The sequence below is a fragment of the Poecilia reticulata genome, linkage group LG14 (genome assembly GCF_000633615.1).
Source record: "Poecilia reticulata strain Guanapo linkage group LG14, Guppy_female_1.0+MT, whole genome shotgun sequence".
Taxonomy (NCBI): domain Eukaryota; kingdom Metazoa; phylum Chordata; class Actinopteri; order Cyprinodontiformes; family Poeciliidae; genus Poecilia; species Poecilia reticulata.
Window position 1 is genome coordinate 6,359,021 of NC_024344.1, and position 20,358 is coordinate 6,379,378.

The window sequence follows — 20,358 nt, forward strand, 5'->3', positions numbered from 1 at the left end:
ACTTTATCAAAAGAAATGTTGGATCCTTTCTGGCTTATATCCAAAGCTGGCTGAACTTTAAACAAAAATTTATATTCCTGTCATTGGGCAGGGAGGACTAAAGCTTCCCAATTTCTCATTGGACATCTGTCAGGAGCTCCTCTATTAGTGCACTTTGCAAGCTCCATATTTGTCACAGTCAAGATAAAGTACTTGTTAAGTCACACGGAGACACATTTAAGAAGCATACATTTCACATTTATTAAAAATTAATGGGCTGTACTTTCATGTTGCATGCAAAGCAGTTTCTGAGGAGAAAAATGATGACAATGTTTTTTAATCAGTCTTGGCATTGATCATTTGCTAGCATTAATTAGATAGTTAGGTCACTAACATGTTTCTCATGGATGGGGATGTAAACGAACCTGATGGATGGATGTAAAACCTTTGCTGGGCTGCACAACTTCTGGATTAGAGAATGTGGCGTGACCCTTCAATTTTTTCTTGTCCACTCTTTCAAGTGTGTTATTTATGGTGAGAATGGAGGCTGTCAAGTCCAATTCATATTGGATCTGGTGAATGGTGGCTGTCGGTTTTAAAGTTCAAAGAGCTTTTGAAAGAGCCGGCTCTGTTTTCCTTGTCTCTCTGTCGGGACTATTTGACAGCGATGAGATGTGTTTGAAAAGGACATGGTCAAGGACGACAGGGCAAGCATGTGTCTCAGCAAACACTTTTGCTATTCATTGCGTGTGTCCTGGGTTGGCTGCTTAGTCCTAATTTAATTGATAGTTTCCCCATTATTGGCACCTGATTTGTGTGAAAGTACATGGGGAGATTGTGCCTGACTAGCAAAGTTAGAGACGTATAATAAATAATATTATGTTTTATATACATTTTATTGAAGATTGTAGGAGTTCAGGGTAAGTATTAGAGACACACTGATGAGTCTCAATATGTTTATTTCCCATTTGTCATTTTTTTTAAAGGGATGCATGCAGATATGACCTGACTTGGTGGAAATCCCTTGCTCAGCTGAAGCCTCAATAACATCAGTATTACGTAGAAACTGGTGTTCCAGTCACCATAATTTGGGGTGTCAAAATTAAGCAAATAACGGCCAACCTTGTGGGGCAGATGGTATGCATGTCTGCATCAAGCAATTTGCAAATTAATATTTGAAACATAGTTTTAAACAGAGTTCAAAACATCAACTTCTATGTACATTCAAGAAGTAAGTAAAAATAAACCTGGTCGTTGAGATCTTAAAACACTTCCAGGTTAGTCTGGAACACTTTGCTGCAACATGGTTTAAATAAGAAAGATTAATTTGGCACATCAATAGGCACTTTCAGCATCGCAAGGTCACAAAATGTTTTGAAATACCAATCAGTAGCTATTTATTTTAATCTATTCTAATAACTGTAATTAAGTTTGTCTTTGCAAAGAGACTCTAATAAGCAACGGGTCTAGAAGCAATATTTGTGTTTTGATAACCATATAAGATCCAGAGTAAATGATTACTTCTCATTTTTGAGCAGTAGTCAAAAGACTGTAAATTTATCAAGTTCTATACTTCAGTGCCAATTTGTTAGGCAGTTTTGAACACTGCCAAAACTGCCTAAGTGTGATGCAATTCCAACATCCACATTTCCAGCATTTGGCAAATACTCTATAGCTGATTCACTTTAAATCAGCTCAGTTCAATTCAGCTTAGCTGAACCATGAACAGATATATCTCACTTTTAAAATCATCTTTGACACGTTTCATGAATTTAAACTGATAAAGAACATTACCAATATGTTTAACTTACAGAAAATCTATTTCAGTATTGAGTCACACTGCTGTAATTTGGCCTGGATATTTCAGAAATATTCCGTCATTAATGAAAAGAATAATTTGGACCAACAAGGCAGTAAAAGTACTCTATCATTGCAGTTTTGTGTACTTTTTTTGACAAATGTTTTCTTCCTCTCTAATGGCTGTGGAGCAGGAAGGTTTAACGTAAAAAAAATATCAGCTTTTACTTTTTGATTATCTACTACGTACAACATTCTGTGGTTCTCGTTGTTGAATTCACTTAGCTTTATCTTGAATAAATGTTGTAGATACTGTTACCACACTGCAAAGAAGGCACTGTAACACAGTGTGATTTTATTCGCTATTAGTCAGAGCTACTGCATTTTGTTGTACAAAAAAAATAATCCATGAACAGGAGAACAAACTGAGCAGGGTGTTTTACACGGAGAAGTATGATGCAATCAGAATATTTATGCAAGAGATGGTAAATTTGAGCATAGAAACATAGTTTTGAGAGAGAGCAAAGCATATTTCTAAATAAGCATATTTTTTAAAGCCCATTTGCAAAGTTTAGAGAAACATCAGTGAAACATCAGAGATCAAAAACAAGAACTCCTGTTCATATTTGGAAAATGCATGCCATGCGTTTTGGAAGGTATAATGTTCTATGCAAAGCAAAATTGCTCTAGAGTGTAAGTTTCCTCAAACGTCATGAAGAAACAGTGTGAAACTCAACCTTCCTCACCTGTACTGTCTTGTCTAATATGAGCTGCAATAATTGGATTGCATTTCTTTTCAGTGGCCTGCATTTTGTACTGCAGTCATCATCACAAAGTTTTGCAAAAGAGAAAAAAACCCCAACAAAATAATAAATCCAGCTTGAGCAGGTTTGAATGTGAGTAGCATGATGCCATCCAGAGGAGAGCATTTTAGTCTAAGAACTATTAAATTTGAGTTTTCAGGTAGAACCGTGCAAATTTGCAAGCAAGCAGCAGTTTTTGGAATGTGTGATCATAGTTTTTAAAGGTGAACAGCGTAACATCTGAGACTGAAAACAGAGTTCTTGGGTTTTAGACGAAAATCTTTCCCATACAACCAGAGGTTGCTTTTTCTACATAGTTTATTCAAATTTATTTAAATAAACTGGGATTTAAAATCTTGCTCTGCTGTGCTGGCATGACATATATGAAATAATAAAAAAAAGGATTTTGTTAGGTCATGAAGGCATGAGTGTTTTTGTGTCATTCCTAAAAGTTTAGACAATGCAGCATGACTGATTTATAGAAAGTAATAAAAGAGGCTTCCGTTTGTCATCTTGTGTGTGTACGTGCGTGTGTGTGTTCTTTCTGTCCCTGAAGAGGTCACCAAAGCTGTCAGCCACTCATCTTCCTTAAGGCCACTAAACACGCCTCAGTCAGGGTGTATGAGTGTCTGGGTGTTTTTTGTTTGGTGCAGGGCAGTTCAGAGTACGTTTAGCACTGAGCAAATAGCAGTTGGAGCAGTTTGGTCAGCTGTGATTAGCTGTAGAGAGGCTGAAGCATTGAAGGTGACTACAGAGGCGCTACTAATGCCTGTGAATGTCACTGAAGCCAGGACACAGAGTTAAGTTTAAATTTGTCTCTTTGCAAAAGGAAACTTAGTATTCAAAGACTTTTCCCACGGGACCTTTTAAGGATGTATCCCCTTGATAATACCCAATCTACATTCCACCCACCTAAAAGACATGCATTGGCATTGTCTAACCAAGTCACGGCTGCATTAATGTTTCTGTTTTCCTCAACAGGGGTGATTTATACTGCTGGTAACTTGGATTGTGAGACCAAAAACTCCTACTGGCTCACTGTGTATGCCACAGACAGAGGGGTTACGCCCATGTCAGCTTCAGTTGAAGTCTTCATTCAGGTAATGATTATTTTCTGAGATAATTTTTTTTTTCTGTATACAGTGCATGCAAAATATCAAATGTAGAGGTGTGACCATTCATTAACATTACAAGATGATCATATGAAGTTCAAGAGTAACAGACAAAATGAGATTTTAAAGGGAATTAAGGCATTCTCTTGGCAAGAAGCATCCCTTTTTAAACATCCTGGTTTTTTAAATAGTTTAAGATTTTAAGCAAGCTTCTCAGGGCCCTCGATAGAGAAACGGGCCCACAGAACCACATCACAGATTCTCCACCATACATGGGTACAGGGCATAAGGTGCTTTCCATAAATTAGTCTTTTGTTTCTCGCCAGACATGGACCTGCGGTAATTGCTACAGAAAATCCAATAGTTGACTTAGAGATTTTGATTGTATGTGGTATTAAGCAAGTATCTGTGTTCATTGCTAGAAAGGTTTTAGTGGTCTGTTGAAAGGTCAGGGGCTTTGTATGTCAGTGATTGTTATTCACAGCTTGTCAACATATAGCTTGGGGTTATGCTGTTTGTGAAATAATGTTGGGGAACGCTGTAGCTGAAGTGAGAGTAACATAGCAAAAACTCTCCATGTGGGACTATTTAAAGCATTGTGCTAGGCAATCTCTCTTCTGAATGAGCCACTGGACCATTCTTTGCATTTGCTTCAGCTACAAAACAATCTGTTGTCTCATACCTGGAATTCATCACTGTTAGAAGAACCCTCTCACATAAGTTAGAAGCACATTTAATCGGCAGCCCTTTCTCACCTTGGGATATTTGAGTGTAGTGATCTGATTAGGTGCTTTACTCTTGGCCTTTTTTATCACAGACAAAAATTGAGAAATGAATCAGGAGCAGGTGCTTCTCATTCAGTGACTGAACTGGCTTTGCTCTCCGTGCCTCTCAGCAAACGCTCAATCAACTCGCTGGTTCCCATAAATATTACAGATCTATGCTGTTAGGAGGCAAATCAATTTGCTGTGCTTTTAAAGTGTGACATCTATGACATTTTCTGGTAAATAAATTTCCATGTTGTGATTAATAACATATCAACACAGACCGGGGGTCCTTTGATTAGTAAGCACTCCTAAAATCTGCAAATACATTTTCTTCATGCATTCATGCTGATTCAGAGGGTCATGTTTTATCAGCATTGTCAGTTCAGTTCCCAACATATCAATTTCCAACCAAGATATAGTGAATATTGAGCCAAAATGCAAACAACAATTCTTATACAAGTTCAATATCCAATCTTGGTCTTTTTCTCCTGCCTGTTTCTCCTGGTATTATGATTTCTTATTGTTTCTCCACCAGGTTGAAGACGTCAATGACAACGCTCCACTCACATCTGATCCTATCTACCACCCAGTCGTCAAGGAGAACTCTCCAAAGGATGTGTCAGTCATTCGTATTCAAGCACAGGACCCTGACCTTACAGCAGCACCCACCCGTCTGAGTTACCGCATCTCTGCAGGGAACCCACAGAATTTTTTCTCTATTAACCCCAAAACAGGTAAGATTCACAGACATGGTATGCTACATTACTCAAGTATATTTTGCAGTGTAACTTGATGATTTCTTTTAGGACTGCACTACTTAAGGAAGATATTTAATTGTGATATTATTAGTAAACATTTCAATGGGACACTTTGCTTCTTATACCTTCCCACAATATCTCCTCCAGTCTTCATGAGCTTTAGTTTGCCAGACACCAGAGGCAAGTAAAGTAGCCATAGATTGAACTCAAGTAAGAGTTACAGTCCTAGAATATATTTTACTCAATATGCGGTAAAAAACAAAAGAGTAAAAAAGTATTATTAGTAGGCTACGTCATGTGCTATGATGCAGGACACCTGGGATAAATAAAATTTAGGTTCAAAATCCCTGTGGGCATCAATGTGTAGGAAACAAAAAGGACAAACTAAAATAAGATTCAAGAGCAGCACAGACGTATGCAACATTTACTTTCACTAATACACAGACATTTTGTCAGTGGTGTCAGGTCAAGGTGTCTTCATCTCATTAAGGCTAAGTACAAGTGTATTTTTTTATTTAAGGTAAATGCAACTACCTTCATTAGTTTCTAAGGACACATGATGACCCTCCTTAACCATTTGCCCACAGACTAAAAGGTTATAAAATGTGTGCAATGGGTCTGTCGCAAGCAGTTCAAATACTCATTCATATGGACCAACATTCTGTTAAAAGGTACAAACAGAAAAACTTCTGCTACAATTCCTTATCCTATCCAGAACAGGAGAGCACAAGAGCGCTATACATACTTCCAAGGCATTAAACGGACGTGATGTTTTATAAAATTTCCATCATATACTCCTATTTAGACCGAAGAATCCTTTATCTAGGTATATTAATATACCTAGATATATTAATATACCTATTATATTAATATATATATAATAGGTATATATTATATACCTATTATAATATGCCTGTTTCTCCTGGTATGACATTTATCTATGGTACCTAGATAAATGTCAAAATAGGAAGCAGTGGGACAACAGATTTAGGGTTCATTTGGATCTGTCATGCCTTCTTATCTAGCCTCAGGCTGCTATAGCCTCCAGCTACAATGACAAATGTGCCACAACAGCCCGCTTCTCCTACCCCTTCCACTTCCACACCTCCTTTTGTATTTTCTTAAATCTATAATATTTAAATTGCCCCTAAACAATGTAACTACAGGTGGTTTTATTTTTTATATGGTGCTGCGGTAGGCTTTGCTCAGTTCTGTTACATCTGAAAGATGTTTTTGTAACGTCTCGTGAGAAGAATCAGCGAAGTTCAGAAACATTGTTGGAACTTTGGTTTCTTGACTGCTTTTCAAACTTTTTATGTGACCTCACTGTTGAGATGATTTGTGAAAGTTTTCTCTGACATCCGCACATTTCAGATTTCTCATACATATTTTAACAGGCTCACAAAAGATGATTTACACAGCAGCCTGTTAAAATGACATATCATGTCAGAGCACTGTGCCTGAACATCCTTTCCAACTTTTAATCTTCTGGGGAAAAAGATTGAATCACTGTCAAACATTGTTTTGACTCTACCTTTTATAATTTTGGTTTAAGATGATAAAAAAGTAAACTTTTTGTTCTTTTCAATTACTAATCCAATTGTACAGAACTGTCACAATATTTGTGCAAAACACAAACTATATTAAGGAAAAACAAAATGATGTATATGTCACATGAATCTGTCAAATGGGAAGTTTAGGGAGGCCACAGTGGATTCTAAGCAATGATTGACATGTACATTAAAGAATGATGCTTTATATAGTAATGTTTTATTCAAATCCCACACCTCAACCCCCACCCAGTCTTATGGAGGGAGGTCTTTGTTGCTGCCCTAGATTACATTTTAAGTGATTCAACAAACAACCAAAGGCATTTATGAAGCCTTTTTAACTCAAGCATAATTTGCACTCAGGGAACTGTCGATGTAATGATCAAAAACCAATGTCCTATACGCAACATGCAGCCTGTCAACCGTCGCGCTGTTGGTTAAAAATAGGGAAGTTCCTAATGGTATGCGTATGCATGTCAAAGCTTTAAATCGAAGGTGGTGGCTCCATTTGTCATTCTCTACTACTGTTTGAAAATGCTTTTGTGCATTATGGCTGTATTATTGACATTATGTAGTGAAGCAGACTGAACCGGGGTGAGAAGGCTAATATTGATCCCATTAGAGACATTCTGGCCCTCACTCTCTCATTAATATGTAACCTGGACCTAACACTAAGGCATTCTCTCACAGATCGCGTAGCTATAATAATGAGTCAGTGGGTTTGTTGTGATGCATCCCTCTGATGCGATTAGTGTTAATGCAGGTGCAACAGCATATTGAATCAATTTGTTATTCGGCAGATTAGAATGCTCACCCAACAGCTGTATCTATGAATAATGTGTGTCTGTGTTTGTGTGTGGGAGGGAAAGAGACATAGTGTGACAATTGAATCAATTGATTAATTGTTACATCATTGTGTTAGAAAGGGAGGTTCAGCTGCAAACAGTCAAGAAGCATTATCTCACAACAGCACGCTGCCATATGAAAATGACATTGTTTTTGAGCTTGAGTACTTATCTGTGCTGTCTGTTGTGTCTCAGGGGAGCATTTAGCCATCTGAGCCCTGCTGTCTGTGTCTTTCAAACAACTCAACACTTTCTCAACTTGTCTGTTATTCATTACTTCACAAAAACATATTTATAATATTAACGATATTTTAATACATTTTAATTAACATTCTAAGAAAGTGCTCAGATTAGTTTCAAGCAATATTTCATGCAAAAAGAAGACACTGGCTCCCATGAGGGTATGGAAATGGAGTCATTTGTTTCAAACTATTTTTCATTGTTAGGAAAAGGTGTGGTGGGATTCTTGCTCATTTATATGTAAATGATAAAGAGGTTAAGGTTTTTCTGTATTGATTTTAACATTTCTACTGAATAAATAATGACCTGACAGTTGGGTGCTGTTGGTCAGCACCCAACTGTCGTTTCCAATTTGAGAGTTTTTCCAATTTGAGAGTATTCAAAAGCATTGTAATGTGACCAATGAAAGTGTGCAAGTTCAACAGTGTGCAAGAGTTACCCCCCTCTTGTCTGGTATGAGGTTCTTGTAATGCTATAACCTTAGGAAAAATACCATAGTGTGATATTACTAAAACAAACATTAAAAACATAACAGTATTATATGGTCTAATTTAATGTGTCCAAAGTCTGACCCTAAGGCCCTTTGGAAAACTTGTAAGAATTTTTGTGTGGCAGTTTAGGAAAAGTATAGTTTTGGCTCTCAATCAAATGGCAGTGATGCAGATAGATTTTTTTTAGGGTGGGGGGCAAAAAGGGGGGAGAGGTTTTCAAACTTCAGTTTATGTCTTCTTGAATGGTAAAAGATTGGATCTATACAATTTTTTTCACATAATTTTAATATTCTTTAGACTTGGATTACAATGCATTAAAACACTCCATGTTTGACCACCACAATTTACTCATCTGATTCATCAAAGACGTGTTCTGAAACAGGAAAGAAGTATTTTGTCAACTCAAATCTTACTTTTCTTATATAATAGACCAAAAGAAACAATTTTAGGATCTTCCAGCAAATGGTGTGTTTGAATAAAAAAAAGCAAAAAAATAAATAAAACAAACAAGAAAAACAAAACACTTAATGTACAATATGTGTGGCTGGATAGCCTTTCTGTCGAGATAAATAACTGCAAGAACATATACTAAAAATGGATAAATTTATTGTCGGGGTTCTTTGACAAACCAGCAACATTAACACCAGTCAAGATCTTGCTGCCGGCCGTCTATGTCCATTAAATGGCCCATTAAATGCAAAAAGATGAATGAGACTGTTCTCTTGGGTACATTTTGAGATAGATCTATAATTGCATGCAGCTTTAAGCTCCTTCCTCCAGGATATTTTGGGTTTTGACGACCAAGTGCGATTTGTGAGAATGGGACAAGGATTGCTTTAAAACTCTGTAGCAAGAAATAAGTTCTTGTAAACAAAACACAAAGTTACTCAGTACATAGGTTACATTTCATGTCCTTTTCCCTGGTAGGCTGCTTTGAATGATACTGTGATTAAATATTATGTATAAAGTAATGCAATACCTAAAAAAAATATAAATAAACACCAACTATTTTTTTTTTTTAGCTTTTACAGTAATCTTTCTTATAATGCAAACGGTGTTTTGGCTTTTCTTGTTTTGTACTTTGTAAAATAATGTTTGGAATTAGGTAGATAAAAAAAAAAACAAAAAAAACATGTTACTGTTGGAGATACTACGCTTCTCAATTAAAGGAAAACCCAAGAGAGTTAGCATGAATTCTGATGATTCAAAGCCACATTTTAACCTTTCTACATTTGTGACCTTGAATTAATGGTTCCTTACTCTCGATGTGACCTTTGAGACAGGTCTCCTTTTGTTGCAGATATAAACTCCTTGTGGAGCAGTGGGGGAAAATATAGAAGACTATAGTTAATAGAGTGTCTGTAAATATCTAATTTTAATCATATGATCTGAAATAAAGAAGTAGGATAAGTCTGAATTACTTCTCCCTGTTTACAGTCTGAGACTTTTTTGGAGAGATTAACAAACAAACTCCAGCTGATTGATTCACTTTCGTGAAGTGAATGTTCACAATATTATGAATCCAACTCCTGACTTGTCTGCTGAAGTTCCAGATTGTTTCGAAGAGTAAATCTTGGATGGAACAAAGTAATGCATTTCTGCTCGCAAAATGTCATTTCGATGGTTTGAGACACCTCAACAATTCCCAAATTGCATTGAAGCTGAGCTTTGAATGAGAGCAAAATGTGTAAATGTGCTGTGACAGTTTACAGTGCTGTCTGCTGAGCTCCGGCTGTGATTGACGGCGATACCTCTGGGGTAACAAACCCCCCCCCCCCAAAAAAAAACAACAGATATGTGTTGACACAGGGTGTCAGATGGAGCGTTGCTTCTAAAAGCATATACGCTTGCAGAGTGTGGTGATAGAGTTCTGGTGGCTGTGTGCCCTTTAGTACCAGTCTCAGCTGGATTCGATTGGTGTTAGATAAGGGAACTAGCACACAATTAGATAATTGACAGACAGGCATCTAATTCTGATCTGGTGTCGTGTGAGGGAAGCGCATATATATTCATACTATTCATGAATCTGGTTTTTGAGGACAAATACACATTATTAGACATGGGGCATGTATCTCATGCATTATGTTAGCAAGGATAAATATATAACTCAGGCCAAGATGAATAATTAAGATGCAACAGTAAAAAGTCTTCCAAAAATGGAGCTCAGTGACTTTTAGCTTCAGAGTTTCAGCATACTTAAAAATGGAAGCAGTCATTCCTTCTTAAACAGCCACACTGATGTTTTTGTAAGCCTTTTATGCTAAAAAAAACATCCTCTTTATAGTCCTATGTTGTTTCAATTTTTTATGTAGAAAATACAAGAAAGCACAAGCAACCCATAGTTTTAAGATTGCTCTGAACTTCAATCTGTATTAATATGAGGCTGTTCATTGAACCATCACCCTACTTTTTTCCTCATATGTTTGATTAGAATAGAGTGTAGCTTAACTTCAGATATGCTGCGAGCTGTAGATCATTGATTTTCATCAGAGTTGTTAACTCACCCTGTATTCTGCTGAACAAGCCCCTCCTCCCCTTCTGGTACCCCCCACCCCACGCCCCCGCCTATAGCTTGTGACCGCTGCTCTAGATTTACTCCTAATTTACTTAATTGAAGTTAGCCTGCGTAGCAAGCCCAAGGTGACACTGTGATATGTGCAAGCACAGAAATGTGCAGCTGATTTTAGAGTATTCACTGGGTGTTGATTGCACAGTGCGTAAAATGCCCCGAGTAGTCCAATTTCATTTTAATGCTTCATTACACAGAAACAAAAATACCATCACCATTAAGGTGCATTGGCTTTAATCATTCAGCACAAACATCCTTAAAAAATAATTATAAATTTGTTTTGTGTAAATTATACAGTATTTTCAACAGACAGGCAGACAGACCTGTCTGATTCTTCTCCACTCGGACATTTGGTTTGTTGGTCAGCAGCTGTCTGCCTGTCTGGAAGTCCCAGAGGATCTTGGCTCTGATGATCTCAGGCCCTTTATTTGTGTCCCAGCAGAATTTGAGGAAACATAACTTGTACTTAGCACAGATGTTACATAAAACTGTCACTCAGTGGATTTGACCCCAGTTAGCCTTTTTGTCCTCTGCTAATGTGTCTGTGATTTCTCTGCTTCATCATTCCTGCTGTCTAAACTTATAGTAGCATGAATAAAACCGGCCTATACAAACAAGCGGTGGGATTATTTTTATAAATCAAATCTGGGTCACCATTTTTCCATATGCAAAATCAGAGTTTACATATATGTTTAACTGATAAAGGCACCTTGGACTTAACAGTGGTGTTGCACTGCTGCTGATATTTTTTCTCAGTATGTTCTTTTTATTTTTGAGTGAATAATAGTACCCTTCTCTTAAATCTTTCTATTGAAAACATTTATATAACTTATATATATATCTCCTTGCTGAAGATGAGAGATGCTGTTCTTGGGGTTTTGTGGCCCCTGTCATTTGTTTCATTGTCACGCTTATTGTGATGAATTTTTGTTTCCTTTGTGCTTGGCCCATTCTATAAACAGTAATATTAAGCCTGATGGCCAAAGACTTTCTGATACCTAAATAGTACAAATGTTTTCCACCAACATCTCAATAAAACTATTTGCTCTCTATATTAAATACAGAGATAGAAATGATTGGCAAAACAATATGGTAACATCAGATACGGTGTATTTATTGGTTAAAGACTGTGGCCAGGATTCAATACAAACTTTGCATTTTCACTTTCATGGTAGAATTTTTCAACATCCATCCATCCATCCATCCATCCATCCATCCATCCATCCATCGTCCCCACCTTGCAGGGAACAGGGAAGAATGGGGTATATCCTATTGACATGCACACACATACTCATACTTGTTTTGAGAGATTAATTGACCTAAGATTATCTTATATCATGAATAGATCTTCTAAGGATAAAAGCATTCTAAAGGAAAATGTATTTCTCCCTCAAACATATGTAATATTATGGGATTTTTTGTATTTTTACATAGATTTTTACATTAACATTGTAATTTGTACTCTGGGACAAAAGGCACACTTAAAAAACATAAAGCACATATTTAATTTAATGGTGCACTCTATTTAAAACTCTAATAATTGTCCAGGCAATTAAGCAAACCTTATTTGCCTAAATTTGCAACATGATACTAAGCAAGTGTAATATCCTTAAAAAAATAATAAGCATGTAACAGGATATGGATGGTTTATTTTTAGTGGAGAATGACTGCTTTTGTTGCTGTAAGACAATGTTGTAATTTATAGAGGGGGGGACAAAACATGTCTAGAAATAGGCCAGTCAAAAACGATTAGTTAAAAATTGTGTATTTCCTAATCTTCACTGCATTCACACTTTGTGAAACCATCCAGCTATCTGGATAATCTGCTTCAATACTTCCTTTTATCTGCTGCTTAAATTGCTCTGGTGGCTTGTTGGCTAACCGAGTGACCCTCAGCTGCACGCTGCTCTGAAACATGTCCCAAATGCGAATGCCTTTGCCAGAGCTGCAGGCTATAATTTTGTAGAGCTTGTATGAAGCGCAATAATAAATCAAAGCCAATTTCAAAGATCTGTTTGTTTAAATTTTGCAATATGAATTTTTTTTTTTTTTTTTACACCACACATTATGCTTAACAGCATAATTCACATGCTGTAATAGAAAGCTTGATCTTTTTTTTAAGTTGCTTTTATCATTTTCAGGGCTGATTACAACCACTTCGAGGAAACTGGACCGAGAACATCAGGCAGAGCACTTTTTAGAGGTACAGTAAGAACCCAACAGTATCCATAACTTATTCTATTATTATTTATCCTGCCCTGCCACCTGCCACAGCCTGCTATTAACAAAGACAGGATGGAGGACAACCTTGGCAGGTCCTAAAGGCTCCATAAAATGTGATGAATGACTGTGGTTTTGGACCCTAGGTTTTAGATTTTTTAAATGCAATCACTCACCATTGGTTATCTTCTCCACTCCAGGATGGAAGCAGAGAGGAGAGCAAGTCGTTCCGTCCAGCATTTTGATAAGTGCAGACACTGGGCATACAGATAGCTCTGTGATTACCATTTCTGTTGCAGCTGCTGCTCTGCATGCAGATGAACCTGATAATCAGAGATTCTTGACATTAGAGACATGAGCAAACTTGTTTTTCCTCCGACTTTTCTTACAAGTCATCAAATGTTAATGAATCTACAAGCACTTTGCCCTTGTTGGAAATGGAATAAAATAACCTGCAGCTGACCCACAGTTCTGCTGCTTGGTGGCATTGTTATGTGTTCTGTGTGGTTTGCCACCTGAATTGTCTAGACACTTCTTTCTTTGATTGCCTTGTGTACTAATTTGGAATCTAGTTTGTGACGGTACACTACAAGGTGAAAGCAGCAAAAGCATTTTAAAACAAGCTTTATTTAGATGACACATATCATTTTAGATTTTTCAATTCTTACTGCAGTTTTTACTAATATTGTTACCCTGAAAAGCCTTCTGTGCGTATTAACAAACCATGAAGTCATTGTAATTCCTTTTTGAATTCCATAGTGGGCACATATTACATGTATTACGCAATAATACATGAGTAATTAAGCTGCCAAAACATTACTCTCTCCACACAATATGTTATTTGGCCCTAAAAGTCACTTTAAGCTGATGCTAGTCATATGGTGGTTGGAACAGCAGTTGAAGCATTCAGACGACATTTTTAATCAAAGATTCTCTCCTTTTTCTGACTCAGACAAAGAAAAATATGAATTGCAGTTACAGCTAACTATCGAGGGTAAACATGCAGGGGGAATATCAGGAGAGACTGGTTATAAATGTTTAAATAACTTAATGTGATGACATTTTTACTCATGGTGGTTGGAACGGCAGTTGAAGCATTCGGATGACATTTTTAATCAAACGTTTTCTCCTTTTTCTGACTCAGACAAAGAAAAATATGAATTGCAGTTTCATCTAACTATCGTGGGTAAACATGCAGGGGGAATATCAGGAGAGACTGGTTATAAATGTTTTAATTTAATCTGGAGACACCATCTGATGTTTTGTACTGATGGATGATACATTAAAAGGTACAAAAATAAAAATCCATACATATTCTTTTACTCAATAAACCTCCTGCACATAAACAAAACCACTGTTAACTTTTTGTTCAACTGTCTTTTAGAGCCAATGAATAAACTATGTTTGCCCTGAACTTCACCCAAAACTCCAACTGTTTTGTCACACAGGGGCAAAACATGTTTCCAGCAGGAAGACTACTTCCACAGATCTTATATTTCCATCTTAGATTATCTCTATGGCGAGAGTATTCTTTTTTTTTTCTTCTATGAATGGAGACAACATTCATATTCAGCAAGATGTTTTTTGTCAAGAAAGCAAGAAAAACATCAGCACTGTGTTAACAGAATCAGACAGTGACAGGCTTCCAGATGAAAGGTTAATCAATGCTATCATCCATAGTGCATGCCTGATTTTGAAAGTCATGGGATAAAGCCCTATATTTTAAAAGTGTATTTTAGAACATGTTCAGTGCTGATGGACGCAATTTATTTTTCATATTTTAAAGATTTTTTGTGTTTCTATCTACATTGAAATATGAGTTTATCAGACAACAGTGACATGCAATGAAAGCATTTAAATGAGTTTGTACATTTGACCTCCAATTTCAGCAGAAGTGCTGGTCCATCTGTGCTATCCACTGTTTTCCACTCCAACTCATGCTGCCTATCTGTAATTAATAGTCTTGTGAGCAGTCAGGCTGGCAACAATGATTTTCACTCTTATCTGATCCAATTGATCAGCGATCAGACCTCTGGCTCTGCTTCAGGCAGATCAATAATACAAAGAGATTTCCCGGGATCTCGGCCCCACGTGGCCCTGCACTCACACAGCACAAGCAATATTTAAGATGTCAATAAATGCACGCACTTGCAAAGAAAATCCCTCACAAATGACAAAGCATGTTCTCATTATATCATATCTCTCTCTCTTTGCATGTGTGCTGTCAATGTAGGTCACCGTAATCGACGGCCCGGTGACGACCCGCCAGTCCACCGTTTGGGTCATAGTCCACATTGAGGATGAAAACGACAACTCGCCCACCTTCCCTGAGGTCACTTACCGCATCAGCTTGCCTGAACGGGACCGAAACAAACGGGGTGAACCTGTTTATCGGGTCTTTGCCTATGACCGTGACTTGGGCGCAAACGGCAACATCACATACAGCATTATTGATGGGAACGAGGATGAAAAGTTCAGTATTGACCCAAGGACCGGTATGGTGTCCTCAAAGAAGATGGTCACAGCAGGCAGCTATGACATCCTCACTGTGAGTGCTTCATAATAACTATAAAACACAGCAGTTAGCAGCGTAGCTGACAAAACTGTAAATCATACGCATAAATAGCAGGCCTGGAAGATCCTTGGTAGAGATAAAGTTGGAAGCGATTTTAAGCACAAAGTTGCTCCCGTTCCTTGATTTACATTTTTTTTTAATTCATTTTTTTCTTGAGCAACCTGGCAAAGTTAGCAGAAGAAAATGCATTTTCCATTTTTAAACTGGCACAAGTCCAGGTATTTTGAATTTTCCACAACCAATAAACTCAGCAGTAGCACCATAAGATATACAGCACAATTTCCGTCTTCGCATCTTGTTTTGCTTTCCACATCCACAAAATTGTGCTCTTGTTTTGGTCCCTTTTCAAACTTTTCTCATCTCAAACACAAGGTCAAATTACAGCGGCTGTGCCAGTTGTCTGGGGACGCTTCATTTTTTTGTACAACTGATTAACTGATTAACTACACACAGCCCCACTGTGCCATGTATTGTTGCGCTCTCCTTTTGTTTCTCTGGATGAGAGCTCATGTCTCAGTTGATGAGGTAGCCTTTTTCATTAACATGGACAGCAACACCCAGATTTTCTCTCCTTGAAAACTCAGCGAGCATCCCATAAAATTTACAAGCATGTGGGCTTAAAGGCTCTTCCATTAGATCAAATGATTTATTTTTTTTAGCTATTTTACCATAAGTTGTGAAATGTGAGGTGAGCTATTTATAGACTTGCTGGCCCATTTATCTCTTTAAGCTGTAGTTTCTAGTTTATTTAGCCTGATTACATGCATATAGTACTAACCCTAGATTTTGAAGTTATAAGGCTAATTATGAAATTGTGTACGCTTGTCTCTTTTTTTCGTATCTTTTCTTTTCTTAGATTAAAGCTGAGGACAGTGGTATTCCATCGTTGTGGTCTACTGTCAAACTCAATGTTGAATGGATTCGCAAACCTGTCCCTTCGCCTATGCCCCTGCTCTTCACCCAGAGGTCCTATAATTTCTCAATTTCAGAGACATCTGCAGTTGCTCAGCCGGTGGGAGTGGTGGCTATCAGCCAGTCAACGACACCTGTCTGGTTTAGTATTGTTGGTAAGTATATTAACATGAGTTGCAAAAAAAATATCATGATACAAGATTAGGAAAAGGCCAAATAGTGATGCGTTATTGTTCAGAGTGACGTTCTGTCATCATACTTAGTCAAGGTGCTGCGCAGAACATATTTTTGTCATTTTATTTAGAGCATACATAAATCCACGTACAGAAACAAGACTATGTTAATCTTCTTTGAAGGGTGTCAATAAAATACAGGCAATTTTCAAAGCTTTCATAGGTTTATACAAATTTTAGTTGAGTCCAGTTTTTCAGTTAACAAAACTAAACATCATCAAGAACACCTATTCATCAAATCTAAAAACAAACCATGTGTCACATGGAACCAGAATTTAACATTGTAATTGTCGGTGTCCACATGTAAATGAAGAACTAATATGTTGTCGATGCATTATGCTTCTTAAGTTCAAGTAATTAGATTGGTTAGTGTATTGTTAAATCATATCTTCCTCCTATTTCGGGGCCTTTTTTTTTTTAGAGATAATTGTTTGATAATTGTCTCTCTTAACACAGATAAATACGCATAATATTTTTGTTTTTCTCACACTAATAGCAGAATTGCTTTGCAAGTCAGTATTTTCTTACTTTTAACATCATGATCTAAATTATTTTTCTTCTAAATGTATTCGCATCACCATCTCTACTAACACAATAATTTTCAAGACAATTGTAGGATCTTAACTTTGCAACACTGCGTGTAGATGATTCAGGGCTTTCAAAACAAAAGTAAAATTGGACTTCATAAATATTGATCGTTTTGTGTTTGTATTTCCCTTCTGTTTAGGCGGCCGGCTTGCCAGAGAAATGTTCTACATTCCACAGAACGAATGTGGACGAAACTGCTCTCTTGACACAGGTCTGGTCCAAATTAATTTTGCTCCGCATCTCTTGCCTAAATGCCTCAGGTGTTGAGGAGTTCAAAGATTCAGGAAGTGTAGCACACAACACGAGGACTTTGTTTAGCTGAAGGCAGTGTTGATTGATCTAAGTTTGAGAAAGGATTCTCATTCTCAAACTGCACCAGTTTGTTTTCTCTGTCCAGGCAGGGGAGGTTTATTTCATTAGTTCAGCTGAAATGCTCCTGCTTCACTGAATAAATGTGGCTGTGTTGTGATACAGTGTGCTTCTAACTCCAATGCTTCCCACCTCATGACAATTCTCCAGATCAAAGTGTATTTTTACAAAGTACTTACAAGCACACCGCATGATGTTTTATCAACTTTAATATAAATCACAGGCATCCATGGTTACCTTTTTAGTGGATAATGACAAATATATAAAATATTAACATATGAACCAACAGAAAGTTTTAATTCACATTTTAGGCAAATTGAAACCGTTAACAGGTTATTTTATCATATTAAACTGTACAGAATCTCTGTAGATTTACTGACCTCAACACTACAAATGGGAAGCATGGCCTGTTTGCATTTAATTCAACTTTATTTGATCCATTTTTGGTGAATTTATAGATTATATGCAGCAGTGATCTCTCAGCTCATGATGGTCAGGTGGTCATTACATATTGAAAAAAAAAATCATATGTTTGCACAGTGAGTAGACACTCACTATACACCCTTCATTTAAGAACATAATGTTTCACAAGACATGCTTGACTAGTTTAGATAAAGTGTTGTTAGATATAAATGACTATAAGTGTGTAGCTATTTTCTTGAAGCCTTTTTCTGAATTATGAAAATCAACACATACCTGGGTTACATGAATGGCCTGTTCTCTTATTGTTTTTTTTTTTCTATTTTGAAGAGTTACTATGAGAAATTGGCCCTTGTCATATGTTTATAGCCCAGAGAAGTCATTGATTACTAATTAAAAGTTCATAGACACTACATTTGTCATTGTTTTAAATCAATGTACCCAGATGGATGGTTGGACTTTTCTTGGAGTGAGAAACGGCTGTTGAAATAAAAAAAAATACTCAACATCATGGCTTTTTACACATTCTTACCAGAAAGGCCAATACATGTGGATCTTGTGTTGGTCATTTTGACCCTTTCATTCTGTTCTGACAGCGATCGGTGCTATTGTTAAAGGAGTTCATGGTTTGTAACAAAAGTGTGAAACACAAATTAATCGAAATAAAACTTCTGTGCTTATCAAAGTTCCAGCTCAGACGTTGTGACACGGTATGTTTGTATAGATAATTTCCAAAAACCGGGAGGCAGAATTAGACTCGGAAGAAACCTGTTGGGGATTACAAGCTTTTGTTTTTCAAAGTGCTGTGAAATTGATCCCCTGTCATGTAAGATTGACCAACCCACCTCCCAGGAAAAATAAATAAATAACGTGTGAATCTTAGTGGTTTGCTCCCACTCAACACGCATCAGAGCTTCAGTGAAAAATGTCCAATCAGTATTCATATGCTGAGGGGAGCTCAAGCTCCAAGATGTCTCAAGAGAGAAGCAAGGATGAGATGAAGGATGGCACTGAATACCTAACACGTATCAGTCCTGTGACTCACTTTAATCAAACATTAAGCCTCTAAACTGTACACTCACCGCCTGTGGAAAAGACCCGGCCGTGGGTTTCTGATCTTTGTGATGGGTTGTGTTTTGGAGTGATAAGACACATGTTTGTATGGCTGTTAACAGCTCTCAAGCTGCCAAGTGGGTTCAGCACTACATCACATTGCATTTTGGTTCATTTTATTTCACAGACCCTCCAGCAACAGATGAAGGCATCTGGCCAAGACAATTACACAGTAATACCTTAGAGCACCTTAGTTTAGCACTCAAACAGAATGCAAAAAATGACTCATGCCCTGCATGTGTGCATCTGTTTATGTAATACCAGGGAGCTTTGACATGCAGTTTGACCTTCAAGTTGGAGTGGGGACTCTTGTCGTGGCCAAGCCGTTGGATGCAGAAATTCAGTCAGTGTACAACATGACAGTACAGGTGACAGATGGGACCAGCTTTGCTGCAACACAGGTATGCTTTGCACAAAGTTTCACTTCCTGGAGAACCACATCAAACACATGTCAGTACAGCACTAAATGTTTTTAAAGTGTTCAAAGTGTTTTTAACTCCTTCATTTTGTTTTATAAGTGTGTTTAGAGAAAATATTTCTTATCAAATAAGCTTTTTTTTTTTTTTTACAGATTTTTACTTCACAAATTTTAATGTATTTTTCTTTAATTTTGTATGATAGATCACTACCAAGTAATTGTGAAGGTAAAAGAAAAATACACATAATTTTCTATGTTTTTAGAAAACAAAACTTTTGCATGTACTTGAGTTCAGCTGCTCTGTGTCAATGCTTTGTAGATTATTTGTAGAATTATTTTGTTTTTGCAATATAGGTCTTGCTCAGACATATTTTCTTTGGACAATTGTAACAGATGAAGATGCTTTGATAAAATGACTCCATTTTAACTCTTTCTGTATTTGTATTGCTGTTGTAGATAATCTAAACTGCAAGTCTTTTTCAGTCCCTAACAGTTTTTTTTCCATTATTCAGCTCCATCCACCTTGCCACCAACTGTGACCATAATTCCCTGTCCCTAGAAAACCACCTCCACAACATGAGGCTGTCACCACCATGTTT

The 20,358-nt window shown here is 37.1% G+C and overlaps 1 protein-coding gene across 6 annotated transcripts in view; it reads left to right on the forward strand.

Moving 5' to 3' along the window:
* The window catches only part of fat3b (FAT atypical cadherin 3b), an 80,864-nt gene that overhangs the window by 9,526 nt on the left and 50,980 nt on the right, over window positions 1–20,358 (forward strand). For all 6 annotated transcript variants that reach the window (XM_008427208.2, XM_008427210.2, XM_008427209.2 and 3 more), the window contains 7 exons: window positions 3,561–3,679; window positions 4,994–5,192; window positions 13,053–13,114; window positions 15,365–15,679; window positions 16,563–16,773; window positions 17,579–17,650; window positions 19,606–19,742. In XM_008427208.2, the coding sequence (XP_008425430.1) occupies window positions 3,561–3,679; window positions 4,994–5,192; window positions 13,053–13,114; window positions 15,365–15,679; window positions 16,563–16,773; window positions 17,579–17,650; window positions 19,606–19,742 (1,115 nt within the window). The remainder of the gene's footprint in view (window positions 1–3,560; window positions 3,680–4,993; window positions 5,193–13,052; window positions 13,115–15,364; window positions 15,680–16,562; window positions 16,774–17,578; window positions 17,651–19,605; window positions 19,743–20,358) is intronic.